The 22,970-nt window shown below is 36.8% G+C and overlaps 1 protein-coding gene across 5 annotated transcripts in view; it reads left to right on the top strand.

Annotated features, from left to right (window-relative positions):
• SIK2 (salt inducible kinase 2) overlaps positions 1–22,970 on the top strand; it is a 131,399-nt gene continuing 108,429 nt past the window's right edge. For 2 of the 5 annotated variants that reach the window (XM_032638908.1, XM_032638912.1), the window contains exons 1-3: positions 5–248; positions 12,559–12,675; positions 15,339–15,402. In XM_032638908.1, the coding sequence (XP_032494799.1) occupies positions 114–248; positions 12,559–12,675; positions 15,339–15,402 (316 nt within the window). In that variant the 5' untranslated portion in view covers positions 5–113. Of the gene's footprint in view, positions 249–12,558; positions 12,676–15,338; positions 15,403–22,970 lie in introns of all 5 variants that reach the window. The other 3 variants (XM_032638913.1, XM_032638909.1, XR_004350957.1) reach the window with 3 other exon arrangements.

The raw sequence follows: 22,970 nt of genomic DNA, 5'->3' as shown, positions 1-22,970 counted from the left end.
GCGAAGGAGTGAGCGGAGCGGCCGTCGCCCGAGCGGAGCTGAGCAGCCAGCCAGCCTGCCCGCCGCCCTCCAGCCCGCGCTCCAGTCCGCAGTGTCTAGCAGCGGGGCCCAGCATGGTCATGGCGGATGGCCCGAGGCACTTGCAGCGCGGGCCGGTCCGGGTGGGGTTCTACGAAATCGAGGGCACGCTGGGGAAAGGCAACTTCGCCGTGGTGAAGCTGGGGCGACACCGGATCACCAGGACGGAGGTGCGGCCCGGGGCTCGGCGGGAGCGTCCGAGGCGAGGGTTCTGGAGAGGAGCTTGACCGAGAGGGGCGGCCGCAGCGGGGGCCTGGGGAGATCCGAGAGGCCGGGTCACTAGCTGAGGCGAGAGGGCCTGGGAGTATGAGGACTCAGGAGGTCCAGGGGTCGGTGAGCGCCGCAGCGACCGGGGCCGCGTCACCCGGACCCCAGTGTCGTCCGATTGGAAGCCCGACCAGCAGGGGCTTTGCCTTTCCTAGGCCACCACCGTGGCCACACGGAATTTCACCCAGAGCCTCCCACCCGAGCCGTGACCTGGTCTGTGGCCTCCGCTCTGGAGCCCAAGTTCCGCGTCTTCCCTGCTTTCAGCTGGGGGTGGGGTGGGAGGGGAAGTCTCCGTGTTCCTGGGCTGCGCGGTGAGAGACGTCGCCAGCCCCGAGGAGGAGACCGCCTGTGCTTGGACTCCCCGGACTGGGCTTCGCGCTGCTCCCGGGACCCCGGCGCCCCTCCCCCGCGCGAGGAAGGGGCCACTGGCCGGGAATGCCCGGGCCGCCACTGTCCATCTTCTCTCTCTCTTTTTGCCAGACAGTATCTCTGACTTAGTGTCAGGCTAGTTTGATCTCGTGCCTGAGGCATTTCCACCTATTACTCCAGACAATAGAGCTGGTTAAAATGGTCATCTCTGCATTTGCACAGTTGGTGGGTTGGTCTTTCTTATCCTAGGTTATCCCTTTACCAGGTGTGCATTCTGGCTGTGAGTACGCGTTCCTTAAGCCGCAGCATATTCTGCCTCTCTACTCATAAAGCCCTCGACTGCTTCCTGACGGTGAAGCTAGCATCCCCCCCTCCATTGCACATTCTAATGCACCGCACATATTTTCTCGCAAGTCTCTGTTCTTACCTAACCCGCCCCCCCTTCCTTTCACCGCTTCGAGCTGCTCTTCTCAGGGTCTCTATTTTAAGACGTGCAAATTAAATACTTTAGAAAAACGGTAGAAACAAAACCGTTCTTTAGAATAAAACCTTGTGTTTTTGACGTACTCTGCTGTGCCTCATTGTAGTTGTTCTGGAGTTTCACCCTTTTTCAGTTTTTTTCTTTCTTCCAGTTTTCATCCTATTCAGTGTTTCCCCTTATTAGTGCGAAATGTACCAGGGTTTGGATATGAACGTAGAATTCTTTTTCAGAATGGCTGTGTAAGGTAAAGGACATTTGAAAACTAGAGGGATTTTTGTAGCTGTTGTTCTTAGAAGTTTTGCTTAATGTGAAGAATTTCATTTCCAAAAAGAAGGGGCATATGTCATTGTGTCATCCTCACTTTTTGCCCTCCCCTGCTTATCCGGAAGCAGCCGAAATCCGGCTTATGTTTTTAGCATCAGGACCAAAATCACAAATTTTCCTCTCACAAATTTACCAGAGTTAGAAATTTAGGTTAAGTTTGTATTGATAAATAATGTGACTATAGTGAGATTACTTAATCTGATACCAGCATTTTTAAAAACGAAGAAAGAAGTTAATTCCATTCCTCCAAAGAACGATGGCCCAGTGCCATGCTATTTGTCCTTTAATTACATGAAAAGAAGGCATTTGTAATGTGTATTTTTATATGGGTCCTTGCTTAATGACTGTAAAAATCAAACAAATTTCACAAAGGACTTCTACAGAACTTTTGAACTAGATTGTTAGGTGGTTGAATTCCAAACCCATCAGCACATAACATTTTTTTCTCATCAGCTCTTATCAGTATTAATTGAAAGATTTAATTGTCAGCTGTTACTTATTAGGTCAAATTTAGGTAATATAGTATCTATTTAAGAACTGCTTTAGGGGGGCTGATAAGTGACTGACACTTTTTCTTGAGGTTGTCCTTTCAAACCGTAACTTTTAAACTGATATATTTTGTAGGGCTAGGGGGCAGTGTGGAGTAGTATCATGGTTTGGCTATCAGTGAGATCAACGCATTTGTAATTGAAGGCACAGGTCAGATCATGAAAGAGCACTCAGATCCTGAATTGTGTGCGTAGTTTATTTGTGTAAAATGATTTAAAGTAAAAGCTAAATTTCTAGTCCGTAGAACCCATCTATCGTTGCTTTTCTAAAGAAAGTGTTATTAACATTTAAAAAGAAATAGTGTGAATTTAAGATGGGTGGGTATGTTGTGGTAATTTAGTGTAACTGGAGATATTAAAGATGAGAGGGGTGAGGGAGATAGCAAGGCATTAATGAAGAGAAAAGTTCCTGTACATGTCAAGTTTTATAAAGTTGCTCTGTCAACTTTTGTGGTAATTTTCGTTAAGAATTGTTTAGCACAGACACAATTGTTTCTTACTGTAGTTTGCTATTTGTTAATGAGGATTTAAAGCAGTATTTTTTATTTTTATTCACTGGGTAAATATTTGTATCTTTAATAAATACAACAACTACCTCAAATACTATAAGTAAGATGGATAGTGGAAACTTTAAAGTGTTGTTTAACATTATTTGAGGTTCTCATTGCTGAACATACAGTAATTATAGTGAGAACAATTAATATGGCATAAAGAACAATATCAATAAAATATGATTATACTTACTGCTTAGAAAAATTTCTTCAATATAGTATGCACTGACATCAATATTAGTTTGTGTGTTTTAAAATGTAAGGGTCTTGGGCTTCCCTGGTGGCGCAGTGGTTGAGAGTCCGCCTGCCGATGCAGGGGACATGGGTTCGTGCCCCGATCCGGGAAGATCCCACATGCCACGGAGCGGCTGGGCCCGTGAGCCATGGCCGCCGAGCCTGCGCGTCCGGAGCCTGTGCTCCGCAACGGGAGAGGCCACAGCGGTGAGAGGCCCGCGTACCGCAAAAAATAAATAAAATAAAATGTAAGGGTCTTTTTTCCCAAGTTTGAACTCCAGGCAAATTTTAGGGTTCAGTTTGAGCAGCTAAGTGATGAACAGTTGGACCCTTTTATTTTTAATTGGTTCTCCGTCTCTTGTTCTGTATCACTCAAAAATGATGTATTTTCACAGAGCTTGGGAGATCCAATACTGCCTTTTAGGTGGAAAAAAAAATCAGTAGACAAAGGAGATCTTCATTTTGGTATAATCTATCAAATAGCTTAACATTGTTTAAGAAATATAATTACATCATCATCTGAAGCAGTGTTCTCATGTTAAATCTCTGTGTAAATTTTACACACAAAAGGGAAGGCAGGTGATAGTAGAATCCGGCTTCTTAATATAATACTTCATAAAAGCTTTGTAGTATTGGTTTGTGATTTATGAATTAGAGTAGCTAATTTTATAAAATTAACATAATGGAAAAAGAATAGTAGCATTTAGACTGTTAAACTATTTTAGGCAGTAGTGGTTGCTAGTTTGCTATGCTGTGAGTGTCCTTGAGAAGTGTATTTTATTAATACTGCACTAGTAAAGAACTTTTTCCCTCTAACTAAGCATATGACTAGTTTTTTGTTGTTGTTTTTTTGTCTGTTAAGTAAAATTTAAGAAAAGTCATTTGTGCCCTTAAACTTTTTTGTCTCTATAAAAGAAACATAATCTTGCTGTAGAAAATATCAAGAAGAATATAGTGCACAAAAAAGTACATGTGTAATTCCTCCCTCAGTGGAAATAAATCATTCTTAACATTATGGTACATTTCCCTCCAGTCTTTCTTTTTTTTTTAATGCTTTTTTTTCCCCCATAGATGAGATCACATGGTAGATACACTTATATAAATTGTATCTTCTTTTTCCACTTATCATTATAGCCTAAACATTTTGCTTATTATATATAACTTTATTAAACATTTTTAATAGCTGCATAATGTTCTACCTTGTAGATGAATCCTATTTTACTTAACAATTTTCTTATTTAACATTATGCAGTTTCAAGTTTTCACTTACAATAAATAATTTGCAGCGAATAATTTTTATGTATATAACTCTGTATCTGCACTTTCACTTATTTTAGGGGGAGAGATTGGAGGTAAATTCCTGGAAGGGAAATTACCAAGTAAGAAGGTATTGTTTTTACATTAAAGAAATAGTGTATTTTTATTATCAAATCTATCATGTTTATTATTGAACATTTTTAAAAGTGAAGATAAATGAAAAGAATTAACTATAATATCACCACCCAGAGATAACCATCATTAGTTATTTTCACACCTTTTCTGTGATAATTGAGTTTTCCTCAATACCATACCTCTTGTGTTGCTTGGCTAAAGAGCATATGAATGTGTGGTCCATGGAATCTTAAAGATATTTCACACAGATTCTGAAAATTATTTTATTAAAATGGCATGTAGGTATTACTTATAATTAAGAAAATCTGGAATATAAAGCATAGCAAGGGACTTTCAAAAACTGCTTTTTTCACTGAAAATCATTCTGTGTGCATTTGGGCGCTTTTATATTTAGGCATAATTCGTAAACTACTACCTTAAAATGTAAGCATTTTTAAAGCTTTCCAAATAGTTAAGTACAAAATTGCATTTTTAGAGCAAAGGTAGAAACAAAAGAAGGGCATATTACACCCTGATTATGGTATTTCTTGAGGAAGAGAACTCAATTTTTTAATACATTTGAATTTTATATTTTGCTTTAAAATTTTAAGACTCCTCTCTGTAGTCTTGGTGTTACTCTTGTTCTGTAAAATATTCCAGATGTCAAGAAGCAGCTGTACTACATGCAACAGGAGGAATTGTTACCAAATAAGTTAACCAGTAATGTTTGTATCTAGGCCTATGTATGATCTTTAACTGTGTGTTGAAATAAAAATTAGATTTTTCATGGAACATATATGCTTTACTAGAAATTGTTCTTTAGTTTCTTGGCACTCCAGACAAGTAAAATTTGTCAAGTTTATTCTGCTACATATTGTTCAGAATGATCTGTGCTTTGGGAGGAGGGGAAGACAAACATGCAAAATAAGAGTTGTATAAATTTTTATATTCTGTAGAAATGCTTAACAGAGTTTCATGCATTCTGCTTTTAATTCCACTGGGAAATTCTGTCCCAGTCATCAGGCAATTAAGAAACCATTTATTTGGAAATAACTGAAACTGGCCTCGATTCCTGGATTCACATGATGTTATTTGATTTATGGCCCACTACTGATGGCAGATTCATTTCCTTGGAGCCAAATGGATTCCAGAAATTCATTAAGATATCTTTCTTTCCTCTTTAGTGTACCTAATACCTCTTCTACTTTCCACCTCCATATTTTTAAAATATGTCATTTATGTAAAAGTTCCTTTATACAGGACATTTGTGGAGAATGCCTTCTCACCCTTCAAAGAGAAGCAGCCCATATATCCAGTTTGAGTTTATTGGAAGCGTGAAAGATGGTTACATTTGGGAATTTCATCAGAAACTTTTCATTTTAAAAAGCATTTAAAAAATACTTTAAACAGGTTAACATGGGAATCTTGGATGAATTAAACTGAAAATTTGTTTTTTCTTCTTTAAAGTAAACATAGTATTTATGTGTTTTTCCCCCAATTACAAAAGATATGTATGTTCTTTGTAGACATTGTTGAAAAACTTGAAGAAGAAAATAAACATTCCTATTTTAATTCCACCATCCAGACCAAGAGACAACCACTGTTAATATTTAGTTCATATACTCTTAGCTATTCACATATATTTAATATATATATATATAATAAAACTGATGTCATCCATACATATAATCTGTGTTTTTTACTAAATCTGTTATTAACATTTTCCCATTTAAAAAAATAATGTCTAAAGCATGGTTAAATAATATCCTTGCATATGACTCTCTGTATTTCATTTAATCAATTTCCTGTTATTGAACATTTAGATTATTTCTCTCTCTTGCCGTTTCTCTTTCTAAAATAATATTTCAGAGCACATTCCTGTATATACATCTTTGTGCATCTGATTATTTCCTCAGGGTAATCCCATAGCAGTGGAATTCTTGGGTCAGGGAGTATGTCCTTACATCCATATCTGATGGCATGAGATACCAAATTACCTCCAAAAAAGGAGTACCTAATAATTTTTGTCAGGAAGAATACATAATTTTTAAATCTTTCCCAGTTTGATAGGGAAAAACAATATTTTTATTTGAATTTGCATTTCTTTGATTACAGTTTTATAAGATGACTGTTTACATTTCTTTTGTGAATTGCTTTTTGTCTTTTGGCCAATTTTTTTAATTGAGTTGTCTTTTTGTTGATTTATTTAAGTACTTTTTAAGATAGATTATTTTTTGTTTGTTTTTGCGGTACGCGGGCCCCTCACTGTTGTTGCCTCTCCCATTGTGGAGCACAGGCTCCGGACGCGCAGGCTCAGCGGCCATGGCTCACGGGCCCAGCCGCTCCGTGGCATGTGGGATCTTCCTGGACCAGGGCACGAACCCGTGTCCCCTGCATCGGCAGGCAGACTCTCAACCACTGCGCCACCAGGGAAGCCCTAAGATAGATTATTTTTAATCACTTCTTTTATAGCCTTAAAAATTCTCTGTTCAATTTTTATGGATCTAAAAGTGTAGTGACATTTACCTTCCCTCCAATCTCTTTTCCTTACACACCATTATAAAAGTCAGATTAAATTTTAATGAGGATTTATTTTATTGTATAAATTCTTACATTTTAAAAGTCAAATTTTAAACTGGAAAAAAGTTTAATTTATTTATTCTTAAAGGGTAACTGGAGAACTCCATGTCAGTTTTATTACTGACTTTACTGCTTTCAGAAACCCTTTCATTGTAGACCACTCAATCACAATCACTATTCAATCAAACAATAGGCTGGTATGTTCTGATTCTACCTGTGATTTAATGTATAAGCTTGAAAAGTGCGTTCACTTTTTTAATTTCAGAGGTCTAATTATATGGTAAGGATTTTGCTACTTGGTACTTCAGAAGGACAGTGTAGAATTAGTGTATTAGTAGTAAATAACACTGAACCACATATTACCTGAGACAGCAAACATACGTTAATCCCTTCTGATTTTTTATTAGAAGGATAGCTCTTATTGTGTAACTTCCTTATGAAGTCCCCCAAAGCCAGTTTTGTGTGTGGTTTCTTTAAGTGCATGAGATTAATATTTCTTTTATGAGAAGTGAAATAATTGTTTCTAAAAGTATCAAAAAGTGTACCATTAAATTACATTTTGAAACTTGAAAAAATCCCTTTTATCCATCAGCTTAACACTATTTCATTTCTGCTCTTACATTTAATTCTTTGTCTTCCTTGCAAATTTGTGTTTTACATAGTTGTTACTTTTACTTTTTTTTTTTACTTAACATTGTTGGAAACATTTCTATGTATATAGTCTTCATAATTAATATTTAAATCGTATTAAACAATATAACCATCTTTTAGAGAACTTAGAGAAATAATAAAAGGAAAATAATGTTTCACAGATGGAGAAGTTAGCATATATAATAAATATAACTTCATTTCACTTTTTTTTTCTTATTAAAAAAGTAGTTCATGCTCATTGAAGAAAAATTGCACTGAAAAGTAAATCAGGAAAATAAAATAATTCATGATTTTTTTTCACCCACCAATAACATTTTTGTCATATTTATATCTAGTTTTTATTGGTCTTTTTCTATATATACCTTGTGTTGAGACTGCAATGATATCCTGATTTTTTAATTTAATATTTTAGTCTCGTCATTTCTCCATATTATTAAAAGGAACTATTTTAATAGCTGTGTAACGATCATAATATAAACCTACCATAAATCATGTACTTATTTCCCAATTATTGTTTCTATTTTTTATATTATAAGCAATACTCTTGAATATATTTACACACAAATCTTCATCATCATTTCAGATTATTTTCTACAAATAAATGCTCAGAAATAGAAGCCTTAGGCTAAATGGGATGGATGATTTTTAAGGTTCTTGCAAAAGATTGCCAAATCACCTTCCAGAAAAATTATAACCTATTTTATATTCCTACTAACAGTATATAAAAATGGCCATCTCATTGAATTTTAGCTCACAAGGGTGTTTTTTCATCTTTATGAATATAATTTGAAAAAGTATTTTTGAGATATAATTGACATATAACATTATATTAGGTATATATACATTTTCCTATTTATGAGGTTGAATATCCAGTGTTGCTACTTTACATGGGATTTAGTTTGATAGTAATTATCCTAGTTTATCCAATACGCTCTCCAAAGTTGTATAGGAAACCTTCCTTTTGTGTCCTAGCAGAAGAAATATTAATTTTTTATCACCATATAAATTCATTGAAGGTTTTTTTAAGATATTGTATGCATAATTGGGAATTAGAGAGTTGAATAATTTAGATGAGCAACACCAAAAATGAATCCTTTGATTTGGAGTCCCTTGCTTGACTTTGTTGTAACCATGAGATTTTGTCCTTGGTACTATGTTCAGAACTAAGTAGAGAAGGGATGCAGAGAGGAAGTTCCCAGAAGTCTAAGTTCATAGTTATCTTTTGTGTGTGTGTGTGTGTGTGTGTGTGTGTGTGTTTTGCGGTACGCGGGACTTTCACTGTTGTGGCCTCTCCCGCTGCGGAGCACAGGCTCCGGATGCGCAGGCTCAGCAGCCGTGGCTCATGGGCCCAGCCGCTGCGCGGCATGTGGGATCTTCCCAGACTGGAGCACGAACCCGTGTCCCCTGCATCGGCAGGTGGACTCTCAACCACTGCGCCACCAGGGTAAGCCCCATAGTTATCTTTAAAATGAACTAGTGGAGCACAGCTCTTTGTAAATTCAGAATTTCATACAACATTGGGAAAATCCCCCAATGCAGATTTTTGTTGTTCATTAAATTTGTTTTCCAAAATGTGTTCTCACGGACCTATTAAGTTCCTTGAAGGTAGGAATCATATATTGTTCATTTTTGTATCCTGGACATAATTCCGGGCATACAACAGGTGCTCAGTAAATGTGTGAATAATAGGCCCGTTGAAGAGTGAAAAGATGGAACTTGAAGTTTGAAGGCCTGTGGGTTTTTTCCCATTAATTCACTTGAGCTTTAGAACCTTGTAGATTATGTAACATCTTTTGAACCTCAGTTTCATCAACTTATGAGTGTACTGCTTGTTCCATTTACTTCAAAAAATTGAGATATAAATGAGATAAAATATATGAAAGTATCATGTTAAATTAAAAAGTGCTGTACAATTGTGAAAGTCATCATCATATTTCTGGGAAGTACTTGGTAAAGAGTCCCATTGTTAAGACATTACCTGGAAGAGAATAGCAGAGATGACTAGCTGATCACCAAAAATCCACTCTTTCCTCTTCTTCCTGGACCTACAGCTCAAATGTTTCTTGGCCTCCCTTACATTTAGGTATGGTCATATGACTAAGTTTTAACTATGGTGTGCCACTTCCAGGACTGGCCCATAAAAACCTCTCAGGAGGGCTCCTCCAAGCTTTTTTCTCCTTCTGTCTGACTGGAATGGGGACAACCTTCAGGGTTGTCTGTCCTTTTTTTCTTTGGCCATGAGCTGTGTGGCTTGTGGGATCTTAGTTCCCCGACCAGGGATTGAACCTGGGCGCCCTGCAGTGAAAGCACAGAGTCCTAGCCACTGGACCACCTGGGAATTCCCAAGACTGTCTATCCTTTACCCTTTACCACCTTTATTTAACCCTTTAAAGGTAATAAAGACTCCTTGTATACATCGTATGCCTGCATGGAAGAGGGCTACCTGCTAACTTCTTTACCCGCCCAGTTTTGCTGCATGAAAAATAAACTTCCGTTGTGTTCAAATCAGTGTACGTTTTGGGGTCTACTTGTTATAGCAGTTAGACTAGCCCTGACTATTACAAGGAGCATGCTAACGCACAATCTACTTTTTCATAATCCTCTGAAAGCAGCCTTACAAACAAGGGGTAACAGTGTGAAGATGTAAATATATAGCCTTGTGGTCCACATACATACAGTCTGTGACCCAAGATAAAATTGAGGAGAGAATTATATTTTGTCGTTAGAGAATTTTTTGGCTGAGAAAAGTTAAATAATGATGTTTATAACTTAATAAAATTTAATTAGGTAACATATATTTTTCACTTTTTCATTATTTGAGGCCCAGATTCCAAAAGAGTATCAAAGAGGAGAAATCTCTTGGTAATACCTCACTTTAATTGGTATTTAGTATTTAAACTTTTTCTTTAACATTAAATATGGTGCTCAAGATATATATAATAAAAAATTTTCTTAATGACAATAACCATGCTGAGATTTTTTAAACCATGATTCCTTTCTATTTATTTTTTTTTTCTGTTTATTAGATAATTGTGACCCACTTCATTATAAAAGCTTTTTGTTGGGGAGGGACTACTGGTATGTAGATGCACTCCAGAAATTGTAGGGCAAGAAATTTTCTTCAAAATATGCATGTCTATGAAACTCCATGTTACCTTCCTAAGGAACGTTGAGGAAATTAAAATATACACTTATCTTTTTATCTGGCAGCTTTTACCCAAAGTTACCCAAAATAACTGATAATCCTGTATTCTATCATACTGTAGTTGGGCAGGGCGGTCATCTTACATGTATTGGTTTGAGGTGGTTCAATAATGTTCCTACTAGCAAGTACAATATTAATCAGTCACTCCTCTAGCAGTCAAAGTTTAGCACTTTTTACTTTCTAGAATATTTTGATATGGGAATAAATAAAATACCACCAAACATAATGAAAATAGCTATCACAAAACCTGCAAACTTTACTGCCTGGAGAAGGAGCTACCCCCTTTCTTCTTAGGCAATAAATTTAATTTTACTTGTCATGTTTAGTAATCTTATTTCCCTTGGGAAGCTTGAGTTCTTCTATGAGTTACAATTAATTCAAATTAGGAAACAAGCTATGGACAGCAAAATAGAAATAGAGAAAGGTAAGAAGTAAACCTTACTGTAGAACTTTAAGAGATAACAGGAGGACAGGGCAACTGTAATGAAAGAAGAAAAAAATGTATTAACAGGAGCCTAAGGGAATTAAGTGAGTTGACAGGTTGAGTCCTATTTTCTTGGTTACCTTTTAGGAGTATTGAACTATTATACCACATACAATAATTGATATAAAAAATTACCCTGAAACAACAACATAAGACCGAATTATGTTCAGAATGCTTTTGGGTAGAATGTGAAGTACATTTCAGAGTTTTTTCAGAACTTGTTAAAGTTTGGGTAGTTCCCAATTTTCTGAAAGTTTTATCTGAGTCAGAATAGCTTATTTCCTAACCAAATGCCAAATACTAATTTAAAAAAATTAGTTCTTTTTGGTTCCATGAAGAAAGTACACGATTGTTGATTTCTGACTACCTAGTTATTCACCTTCAGATGCATTTCCTTCAAATTGTTAACTTGAGTGGTTTGGGTTCCTATCTAGTTATTACAGGAAGAGGCCACATTTTTTGAAATCACGTTCCTTTAAGGAAGTAAAAATTTAGTGTGATTACTAACATTTGAGTTTTTGCACTTGATTTTTAAAACAAAATTTAATCCAATTGGTATCTTTTCATGTAGATGAGTTTTAATTATTTACACTTAGTTTTTTTCCAGAAAGGTATATCTCTATGCTTTGGAACCTATCACTTGCTTTTCTAGAACAATTGTATTTCAATATAAAAGAAACTATCTTTTACTTGGCTGATCATTTGTTTATAGGTACTTTGCAGTGGGATGATAACTAATTGAAACTGCTGAGATTTTATTTTTTCGGTTTTTAAATGGAATAAGGAGTTATAGTTGTACTGAAAGAGAAGTATGTTTTATTCAAGTAACTTTGCAGGGTTATTCTTCATAGCACATTAAAGACACTCCCGAACAATCTGCCACAGTGCCTTATACATGGTAGATGTTTAAGAAATACTTGTTGAATGATGAATGAATGAGCATTGAATTTAAGCTAGTTATCATCGTCACAGGGACCTACAGGCGAAGTCTTAGATGTCATTTTTTTTTTAAAACATCTTTATTGAGGTATAATTGCTTTACAATGGTGTGTTAGTTTCTGCTTTATAACAAAGTGAATCAGCTATACATATACATATGTTCCCATATGTCTTCCCTCTTGCGTCTCCCTCCCTCCCACTCTCCCCATCCCACCCCTCCAGGCTGTCACAAAGCACTGAGCTAATATCCCTGTGCCTTGCGGCTGCTTCCCCCCAGCTATCTACCTTACTACGTTTGTTAGTGTGTATATGTCCATGACTCTCTCTCGCCCTGTCAAAACTCACCCTTCCCCCTCCCCATATCCTCAAGTCCATTCTCCAGTAGGTCTGCGTTAGATGTCATTTTTTAAAAAGATTTTTAACTGGAGATGTTAACCATTGTATACTAATTGTATTTATTTGTGTCTGGGATGCAGGTGGCGATAAAAATAATAGATAAGTCTCAGCTGGATGCAGTGAACCTTGAGAAAATCTACCGAGAAGTACAAATAATGAAAATGTTAGACCACCCTCACATAATCAAACTTTATCAGGTATGACTTAGCTTTACACCTCTCCATGCTTTTTACATTCAATACTCTATTTTACATCATCATTTTTCTCTTTTATGTTAGTTTTTTCAGTCTATAAAAAGATAACTATATGCTTTTATTCATCTGAATACATCCATTTTTCTATATTTAAATTAAAAATTAAGAAATAAAAAACTACTAGCAGCTTAATTTTAAGTTGTCTCTCAGACTGTAAGTTATTTGATTGCCAAGTTTGTAGTTGTGCGCTTATGATAACATGCTTAAACCTGCTGGGTTTTGGTGGTGGTACCATTAATGAGGATATGGCAGTTTTGCTTACTTAAAAAATATATTGTTTATGTTTTATGAAATACAAAGGCTAAAATAGTATATTACTTAGTGGCATACTTTATAATACCTAGAGCCAAATGTTTATTTTTGGGGGGTTCTTTTATCAGATAAAGTAAATAAGTTTTTTTTTTAATTAACTTTATTAAGATACAGTTTTTGTTAAAATAAGCTGCACCTCTTTCAAGTGTAAAGCCACGTTTTTTTGTTGTTGTTTTTTAAAATTTATTTTATTTTTGGCTGTGTTGGGTCTTCACTGCTGTGCGTGGGCTTTCTCTAGCTGTGGTGAGTGGGAACAACTCTTCATTGCAGTTCGCAGGCTTCTCATTGTGGTGGCTTCTCTTGTTGCGGAGCATGGGCTCTAGGTGCACAGGCTTCAGTAGTTGTAGCACACAGGCTCAGTAGTTGTGGCTTGCGGGCTCTAGAGCACAGGCTCAGTAGTTGTGGCGCACGGCTTTAGTTGCTCCACAGCATGTGGGATCTTCCCAGACCAGGGCTCAAACCCGTATCCCCTGCATTGGCAGGTGGATTCTTAACCACTGCACCACCAGGGAAGCCCAAGCCATGTTTTTGTAAAAGTAAGATTTTTCTCAGATTTTTGAAGAGTAATTTATATTTAAGAATGATAATGTAATACAAAACCCTTTTTTATATTTCTATTCATTAATATTTAGAATTTTTATATTGGAAAACTGTTTTTAAGCTAAAATGTTACAGTATGCTAGTCTATGACTTTGATCTCTAAAGTATGATGTGTGTACCTACTGGTGTGCTGGGCTCAGCCTGTACTTGCTTGTGAGAGCTGGTTGTTAAATATTCAGAACTTTTGTGAGCCAGTTAACACCATGTTAGTGTCAATAGCTCAAAATCGGCGATGGTAGGAGTATTTTTACACCACAGAAATTGGCTTACAAGTCAGGCTCTTTTTTTTTTCCTCAGAGAGCTAGTGCTAGCACACTAGTGCACTAGCTAGTGCACTCAAATTGGTTAGCACAAGTATCCCTTGGAGTATAATAAGAAAATATTAGAACTTCTATTTAACTTTTATATTTATCTTCTTGTGTGCCTCTTATAATGTATATATTTATAAAATGGCACAAGTATGTAATTTGTGTCTCTGTGTGTATATATTCATATATACATGTATGTGTATATATACATTTACCTCTATACATACATACATGTATATATTTGGCTAAATGACTTTATCAATAGAGATTTATAATGTAAACCATGTGGAGACCATTGGAGAGCATTACTGTTAGTTGAGAATGAGAGACTATGGTGTGCCACTCAAAACAGTTCCTAAAACTGCAGAGGGCCTCTTAGAGCAAAGTTATGTCAGAGTGTTTCTCCCCTTAGGCTTCTTTTTTTTCCCTAAAGAGGATACTTATAAGAAACTAATCACATCCTTAGAAGTCTGATGACCCATAACTCAAACTGACGTTAAAACTACCATGATTCTTCAACTATACTTCAATTAAAAAACAAAACAAATAAACCAAAAAACTACCACGATTCACATGATAATTCTGTCTTTATATGAACTCCAATAATCAGTTACATTAACTTACTGTTGGAGTTGTTTAGACCCAAATTGTAGGTAGCTCTTAGTTTTCAGACCTGTTTTAGGAATAGTCCTAAACTTAAATGTTAGAGCAAAATTAGTTTTTAGCCTTTCAGTAGATAGCACTTAAATATTACATTGTTAGCATGTGCCAGTATGTATGTTCCTTTCTGAATTTAGAAAAACTAATTTAAATAAAAGTGTATAGCAGTGGAGCTATGAAGAAGCTTTTGAACAATGTTTTAAAATAACAGTACTTTGTAAAAATATGAAAGTATAGTAGGAGGACTACCACATTGTGCCAGATTAGCTAGGTTACAGGCCAGATTACCTAAGCTCTATTTTATAAGCTCTACCATATAACACAGCTAGAAAAGTCAGTGAGGAGGTAAAAAGTTGATCTTCAAAATTCCTGTTACCTATATTAGTATTTTTCAAACATGAATGTGCATTATAGTCACCTGAAGATTTTGTTAAAATGAAAATTCTTTGTCAGTAGGTCTGGCATGGGATCTGAGATTTTTCATTTCTAACAGAAGCCTGGGCAGTGCCGCTGCTCCTGCTTCTGGTCTGTGGACCACATTTGGAAGATGAAGGGTCTAGATTTTTCACAAAAATATTAGCAGAAGGATATTGTCAGTCTTGTAAACCTCACCAGCCTCTGAATTATTCATAACTTGATACTTTTATTAGTAGTTTTAATTTAGGTAACTCCATAGAATGTTGCAATCTTTTCCTGTGAGACTAATGTGGAATTATTTATCAATAGGTAATGGAGACCAAAAGCATGTTGTACCTTGTGACGGAATATGCCAAAAATGGAGAAATTTTTGGTAAGCACATTTCTTTCCATTTTTTTCTAAATTTGAAAATGTCAGTAAGCTTTATGAATAGAGTATCTTCTATTAATTCTCCTGCTTGTTTAAAAGTTGCTAACATGAATTAGAAATTTTTAAGCATTAGAACATAATAAAATATCCAGTAAGCTAAAAATATGGAATATAATTTAGTCTCTTGTATTTATGATATTAAAGCTATTGCTTAATTCTTTCATCTGTGTTAAAGAGATTGGAGAATCAAAGATAGGGGGAAACTTTCAGTCATATTGCAAAGGAGATTTTCTTTCATTTATCTTCCTTTTTACCTTTCTTTCCAGGGTAAAGATAGTCAGATATTTATTGAGCTTGTACTGTGTCTCAGACATTGTACTAGGTGTAGGGGATACAGTGGTGACCTAAATAACATAGTCCCTGCTATTGTGGATCTTATAGTTTAGTAAGCTGTTAACTTTAGCTATAAGACCTCTGGGAAGTCTCTAAACCTCTCTGGGATTCAGTTCCTTTGTCTCTAATAAAAAAATATTTGATTAATTGGTTTCTATGATCCATTCTAACCCTTAAAAAATTATAACTATTTTATTGGTTTTAGCTTTCATCTATTTTATTTTTACTTTATGGAGCAAGAACACTGTAGGTAGTCTAAACATTTTGTTTTTTAACCTAAATTTAGTCCGAAATTGTTTTTTAAACGGCTTTATTGAAGAATTCACATACAGTAGATTGCGCACATACAACGTGTACAATTTAATAAGTTTTCACACACAGATGTGTGAAACAGACCACCACCACAGAAGTTTCTTTGTGACCCTTTGTAATCTTTCTTGCCCCACCTCACCACCAGGCAAGCACTGATTTGTTTTCTGTCACTATAGATTAGTTTATGTCTTCTACAGTTTTATTATATAAAGGTGCTTATATAGTCTATACCCTTTCTTTGGCTTCTTTTTCTCAGTTTAATTATTTTATGATTCATCCATTTTGTTGCACGTAATAACATATCGTTTCATTTTATTGTAAGTAGTATCCAATTTTGTAAATATACCCCAAGTTGCTTATCCATTCATGTATGGATAGACATTTGGGTTGGTTTCAGTTTGGGGCTGTTACACATGAATTGCTATGAACATTCATGTACAAGTCTTTAACTTACAGTCCACCTTCAAGTAATATTTACCACTTCACGCAGAGTGTAAGAACCTGGCAATAATATACTTCTGTTTAACCCTTCCTCACCGTTATTTCTTTGTCATACATTTTATTTATGCCTATTTTATAAAACACAAAATACAGTGTCATTAATTTTGTTTAAAAAGTGAATTATGTTTTAAAGAGATTTCAATATTTTAAAAAATCTTATACATTTACTAGTGGAGTTACCATTGCCACATCTCTGTATGTAGATGCATGTTTTCATCTTCATTCCTTTATATGGATACATATTTTTATCTGACATCATTTTTCTTCTGCCTGAAGGACTTTATTTAGCATTTCTTGCAGTGCAGGTCTGTTGGCGATGAAATCTTTCAGCTCTTGTATGTCTAAAATAATCCTTATTTTGTCTATTTTTAAATGATACTCGTACTGGGTATGTAATTCTAGGTTGACTTTTTTCCTTTCAGTGCTTTAAAGATATTGCTCCACTGTCTTCTCATTTGCATTATTTCTGGCAAGAAAGCTGCTGTCATCCTTTTCCTTTATTCTTCTGTATATAATGTGCCTTTTTTCCCTCTGGCTGCTTTCAGGATTTTGTTTACCACTGGTTTTAACAGTTTGATTATGATGTGCCTTTGTGTGGTTTTCTTCATGATTCTTATGGTTGATGTTCATTGAGCTCCTTGAATCTGTGAATGTTAAGTTTCCATCAGATTCAGAAAATTTTCAGCCATTATTTTGCTGGTCTCTTTGTCAAAGACTCCAATTGCACATATATTAGGCTGTTTGAAATCCTCCCACTGCTCACTGATTCCAATTTTGAAAATTCCTCTTTCTGTCTGTATTTCATTTTGGATAGTTGCTATTTCTATGTCTTCAAGTTATTTAAATTCTTTAGCTATTTGATTCAACTAGAAGCTTCTTAGCTGAAGTTTTAATAGAATGGTGTGGGCTTTGAAGCCAAAAAGATCTGGTTTGCAATGCTGGCTACACCATATTAATTGTCTTTCAAGAAATCTTTATTGAAAGCTGACTATATGTCCCACACTGTTCTATGTGGGAAGAGTACCACAATGAAGAAAACAGACAAAAATTCCTTTTCTCAGGAACCTTGCCTTTCAGTGTGGGGAGAGAGACAATATGCAAAATAAGTAAACTGTATAGTGCACTCGATGGTGGTACATGCTATAGAAATAAAGCAAGGAAGGGGGCATGTGGAGTGGGAGAGTTGATTGCAGTATGAAATAGAGTGGTCAGGGAAGGCCTCGCTGACATTTGAACAGACTAGAAAACACAGCCATATAGATATGGGGAAGAGAGGGTGGCCCAAGGAGAGGGAAGAATAAATGCAAAGCCCCTGAGGCAGCAGTGTGGTTGGTGTGTTCAAGGAATAGCAGGAAGTCCAGTGTAGGTGGAGAGAAGCAAGCAAGAGGGAAGAGCAAGAGCTAGCAAGGAGGAATAGTAGAAAGGTCAGACGAGGTCAGAAAAGTAAATGGGAGGCAGGAGTGGGGCAGATTTGGGGGCTTTGTAGACCATGTAAGGACTTTGGCTCTTACCTTGAATAAAATTAGGGAACCATTAGAGAGATGCTTGAGCAAAGAAGTGATTGTATCTAAGCTAACATTTTAAAAGCATCACTGGCTGCTGTGTTGAGAATAGATTGTAGTGAGCAAGGATGGAAACAGGGAGACCAGGTAGGAGACCAGTAGTCCCAAGTGAGAGATGATTATGGCTCAGGCCAGGGTAGCAGTAGTGTACATGGTGCCAGGTGGTCACTCATGGTATGTTTTGAATGAGTAGAATCAGTAGGATTTCTTGAGAGATGGAGACCACCCAAGTAGAGAATATGATTAGGAAAGAGACCAATGTCTGATCCCCAAGGCACTCAAACATTAAAACCTCAGGAAAATAGAAAGAACTAGCAAAGAAGACAGAGAAGAAAACCTAGAGAATGCAGTGTCTTGGAAACCAAATGAAGAAAGTGTTCTCAGGAGGATAGAGTGAACATCTATGTCAGATGCTACTGATAGTCAAGAAACAAAAAGAATGACAATTGACCATTGTATCTGTTTTGGTGGAGTGAGTGAGCCAAAGCTACATTGAAGAGCAGATGAGAGAGGAAAATGGAGAGAGCCAAACAGAAAACTCTTAAAAGGATTTCCATTTCAAAAAGGGAGAAAAAAAAATGGGAAGGTAGTTGAGGTCAAGGGAAGGATTTTGTTTGTTTTTTGCGGTATGTGGGCCTCTCACTGTTGTGGCCTCTCCCGTTGCAGAGCACAGGCTCCGGATGCGCAGGCCCAGCGGCCATGGCTCACAGGCCCAGCCGCTCCGCGGCAAGTGGGATCTTCCCAGACTGGGGCACGAACCCGCGTCCCTTGCATCAGCAGGCGGACTCTCAACCACTGCGCCACCAGGGAAGCCCCATTGGAATATTTTTTAAAGCTTCGGGCTGTAGTTTTATGAGTAAACTAGATAGAAATGGCTATTATTTGTTAGGTGTCATTTCTATGAAAATAGAATATTCTGAGTTGCTACTTCTTGCTAAGACCATTGATGATAAAGGTTTGGATCACATTGTTTTATATAAATTGAAGCATAATTTGGGGATTTTTCATGTAAAATAGCTAGAGTAAATATGGAAGATAAGACAGAGTAAACTGTAGATTCAAGTAGTTACAGGCAAAGCCAGTGAGTTTCTAAGGGGGAGCGCATGAAGACAGTAAAATAGAAGTGGGAAGATGCAGTCCATGGAACATTAATCAAGTAATGAAAAATATGTATAATGTTTTAAGTGAATTCTGAGCCAAAATGTCTTCAGTCTGTTTTAGATGAAACAGAACCACAGAAACAATATTCAACTATGTATTAAGAACTATATATTAAGATTTAATGTTCATGTTTATAATGTTGGAATTACTCTTTACAAATATACCTTTAGTGCCTCCTCTGTGCGGGAGGGCATTGTGTTCCTTTTTTTTTTCTTAGTTTTGTATTTAGGTGGCCAGCAAGTTATACTCTGTGTTCTTGAAGAATAACTTGAAATTAAACCCTTCTGTTTCCACAGTCATCACCTTTATCTAGGCTTTCATCCCCTCATGTCTCAATTATGAAGACCTCATGTTTTACCACACCCTCTTTCTTTTCCAGTCAAGTATATTTCTGGTATATTTCCTGTTTAATCTTCCCCAACTATTATTTTTGTTATATTACTACTATGTTCATTAACCTTTACTTACCTTCCTATTATTTATTGGATAAAATTCAGAATCTTCAATCTGCAAATAGGATAACTCCAGTAAGTAAATGGATGTGCCCAACTATTCCTTACATAGGTCTACGGATTATCCTTAGTTAAGGACAACCAAATTGCCTCAATTAATAATCAGTCTCCCTCCCTCCCTCCCTTCCTTCCTTCCTTCCTTCCTTTCTCCCTTCCTTCCTTTCTTCCTTCCTTCCTCCTTCCCTCCCTCCCTTCTTCCCTCCCTCTGTTTCTTTCTTTCTTTCCATTTTTCTTGGTCTGTGTCTTTCTATCTTACAAGTTTTTATTTTTACAAAAGTTAAACATGTACTAAGGTAAGAAGTCAAATAATTCTGCAAGATTTGTTACAAAAAAATGCCTGTTTCCCATCCTCTTCCCCACCGCCATTTCCCTTTCTCAGAGGCAACCACTTGTACTTCTTTCAGCTGATTAATTTAGATTTACCTCCATTTTCCTAAGTAATATGCTTATATTGCAGCTTCTGGCTTTTTCTGTTTAAGGCACAATCTTTTGATAGTTTTTTTTTTTTTTTTTTTTTTTTTTTTTTTTTTTTTTTTTTTTGCGGTACGCGGGCCTCTCACTGTTGTGGCCTCTCCCGTTGCGGAGCACAGGCTCCGGACGCGCAGGCTCAGCGGCCATGGCTCACGGGCCCAGCCGCTCCGCGGCATGTGGGATCTTCCCAGACCGGGGCACGAACCCGCGTCCCCTGCATCGGCAGGCGGACTCTCAACCACTGCGCCACCAGGGAAGCCCTTGATAGTTTTTTAATTCTTTCCCTACTGCTATAAGTAAGAAGCATATGTTAGAGAGGTGTGTAGGAGCAGTTGTGGAAGACCTTGAGTGTTTGGATAAAGGGTTAGGATTATTTGTCAGAGTGAGCATCCGTGAGCCAGAAGATGGTGAAGAGCCAAAAGGTGATGATATGTGTAAGGACTTTTAGGACGATAAGTCCAGCAGGTGTGTGTAGTCTGAATTAGAGGAGAGGAAGGAGGCTATTTAGGGGACTGTTTTTATTGTCTAGAGGTAAGAGGCTGAATGCCTAGATTAAGATGTTAGTTGTTAGATTCATGAGAAAAGATTTTAGGCAAAAGGCATTTCCACAATAACAACAAGCCATATTTATTGAGTACTCCCTCTTTGTTGGGTACTATTTAAAATACTTTACATAATTTATTTATTGAAACCTCACAAAAACCTTGTAAGATAGGCACTGAAAGATTCAGTAATTTGTCCAAAGTCACACAGCAAATAAGTGGGAGAGTTTGAATTTGAACCATGCAATTCCAGAGGCTGTACATTAATAATTACTATCTGCCATCTCTCAAGAGTTCTTATTGACTGTCAAGAGGAAAACATCGAGAGTTAGGATTTAAAGCAAATGTGATTGAAGAATATTTGTGATGTGGTTGACAGCAATAGAGAGGCCTCGTTCCCAACTAAAAAATTACAAATTAGATTTTAGATGTACTGTTGGAAATAACATCAGGACATTTAGTTTGATGTGAGCTGTTGGCAGTTGAAGATAGAAACAGGTAACCTTCAAAAGAGAACTTAAATTCAACACTAAAAAGACAAACAACGCAATTTAACAAACGTGCAAAAGACTGGAACCAAACACTTCACAAAAGAAGATATATAAATGGCCAATAAGCACAAGAAAAATTACTAAATGTTATTAGTCATCAGAGAAATGCAAATTAAAAGCTACAATGAGGTAACATTGTTTTAAAGAGATTATATGAAATGTTAGGAGGATATAAAGCAGCTAGTATTCTCATTCATTACTGGTGGGAGTGTAACATGGTGCAGCCACTTGGGAGAGCTATTTTTCAGTTTTTTACAAAGTTAAGCTTATATCTATCCTGTTACTGAGCAATTCAGTTCCTAGGTATTTACTCAAGAAAAATGAAAACAAATATTCATAAAGTGACTTGTACAAGAATATTCACAGCGACCTTTTTCACAAGCAGGAACAGCCCAAATGTCCATCTGCAGGAAAATGTATCCAAAATAAATTGTGGTATAGCACAAATTGTGGTATAGCAATACAGCAGTACAGGAAGATGACACAGCAATAAAAAGGAATAAACTACTTATACATGCAGCAACATAAACAGGTTGCTAAAACAGGCAACAATAATAATGTTACAAGGGGCTTTCCTGGTGGCTCAGTGGTTGAGAATCCGCCTACCAATGCAGGGGACAGGGGTTCAAGCCCTGGTCCCGAAGATCCCACATGCCACGGAGCAACTAAGCCCGTGCACTACAACTACTGAGCCTGCACTTTAGAGCCCACGAGCCACAACTACTGAGCCCGTGAACCACAACTACTGAGCCCGCGTGCCACACTGCTGAAGCCTGTGCACCTAGAACCTGTGCTCTGCAACAAGAGAAGCCACCGCAATGAGAAGCCCATGCACCACAGCGAAGAGTAGCCCCCATTCGCCACAACTAGAGAAAGCCTGCACGCAGCAACGAAGACCCAACGCAGCCAAAAATAAAAATAAATAAATAAGTAATAATAATGTTACAAGAAGCTGATAAGTGGTTGTCTCTTTTCACTCTTTCTGAGGAGAGGGGAAAATTGACTGCAAAGGGATAAGAGGGAACTATCTTGAGTGATGGAACTGTTTATTTTTGTTTTGAGTGGTGGTTATATAGAGTATGCCATTATCAGAACTCATCTAAGTAACCACCTAAGAATTTGCATTTTATTGTATGTAATTTATACCTCAGTAAATCCTCTTCTGTCAAAAAAGGGGAGTTTAGTAATAGAGGTATAGATTTGACAATTATCTGTGTAGAAGTATGAGTGAAGCTATAATTAATAATGAGACCTCAGAGAGAAGGCAGCTAAGAAGTGAGTTTTGTTTATGCCTTCATTTAGGAGGCAGGTGGGTAAAGTGGAATTGGTAAAGTAGAAGAATATCTTGGGAAGTAAGGATAGTTTCTGGCCTGATTAGACAAGTGAGGGTTTAGAACGAAGAGGGGTATGTTTGGTCATTAAGAGATCATCAATGCTTTGAAGAGAGTACTTTTCAATGAATTGGGAGGTAAAGCCAAATTTCAAGAAGTTATGTACATATGGATGGTGAGAAAAGGGAGAAAGGTATTATAAAATTATTTTGAGGTTTTTAAGGTAGAAAGAAGG

This window comes from Phocoena sinus, chromosome 8 (genome assembly GCF_008692025.1).
Source record: "Phocoena sinus isolate mPhoSin1 chromosome 8, mPhoSin1.pri, whole genome shotgun sequence".
Classification (NCBI taxonomy): Eukaryota; Metazoa; Chordata; class Mammalia; order Artiodactyla; family Phocoenidae; genus Phocoena; species Phocoena sinus.
The sequence above is the reverse complement of the archived record's forward strand: the minus strand, read 5'-3'. Positions and strand labels throughout refer to the sequence as shown.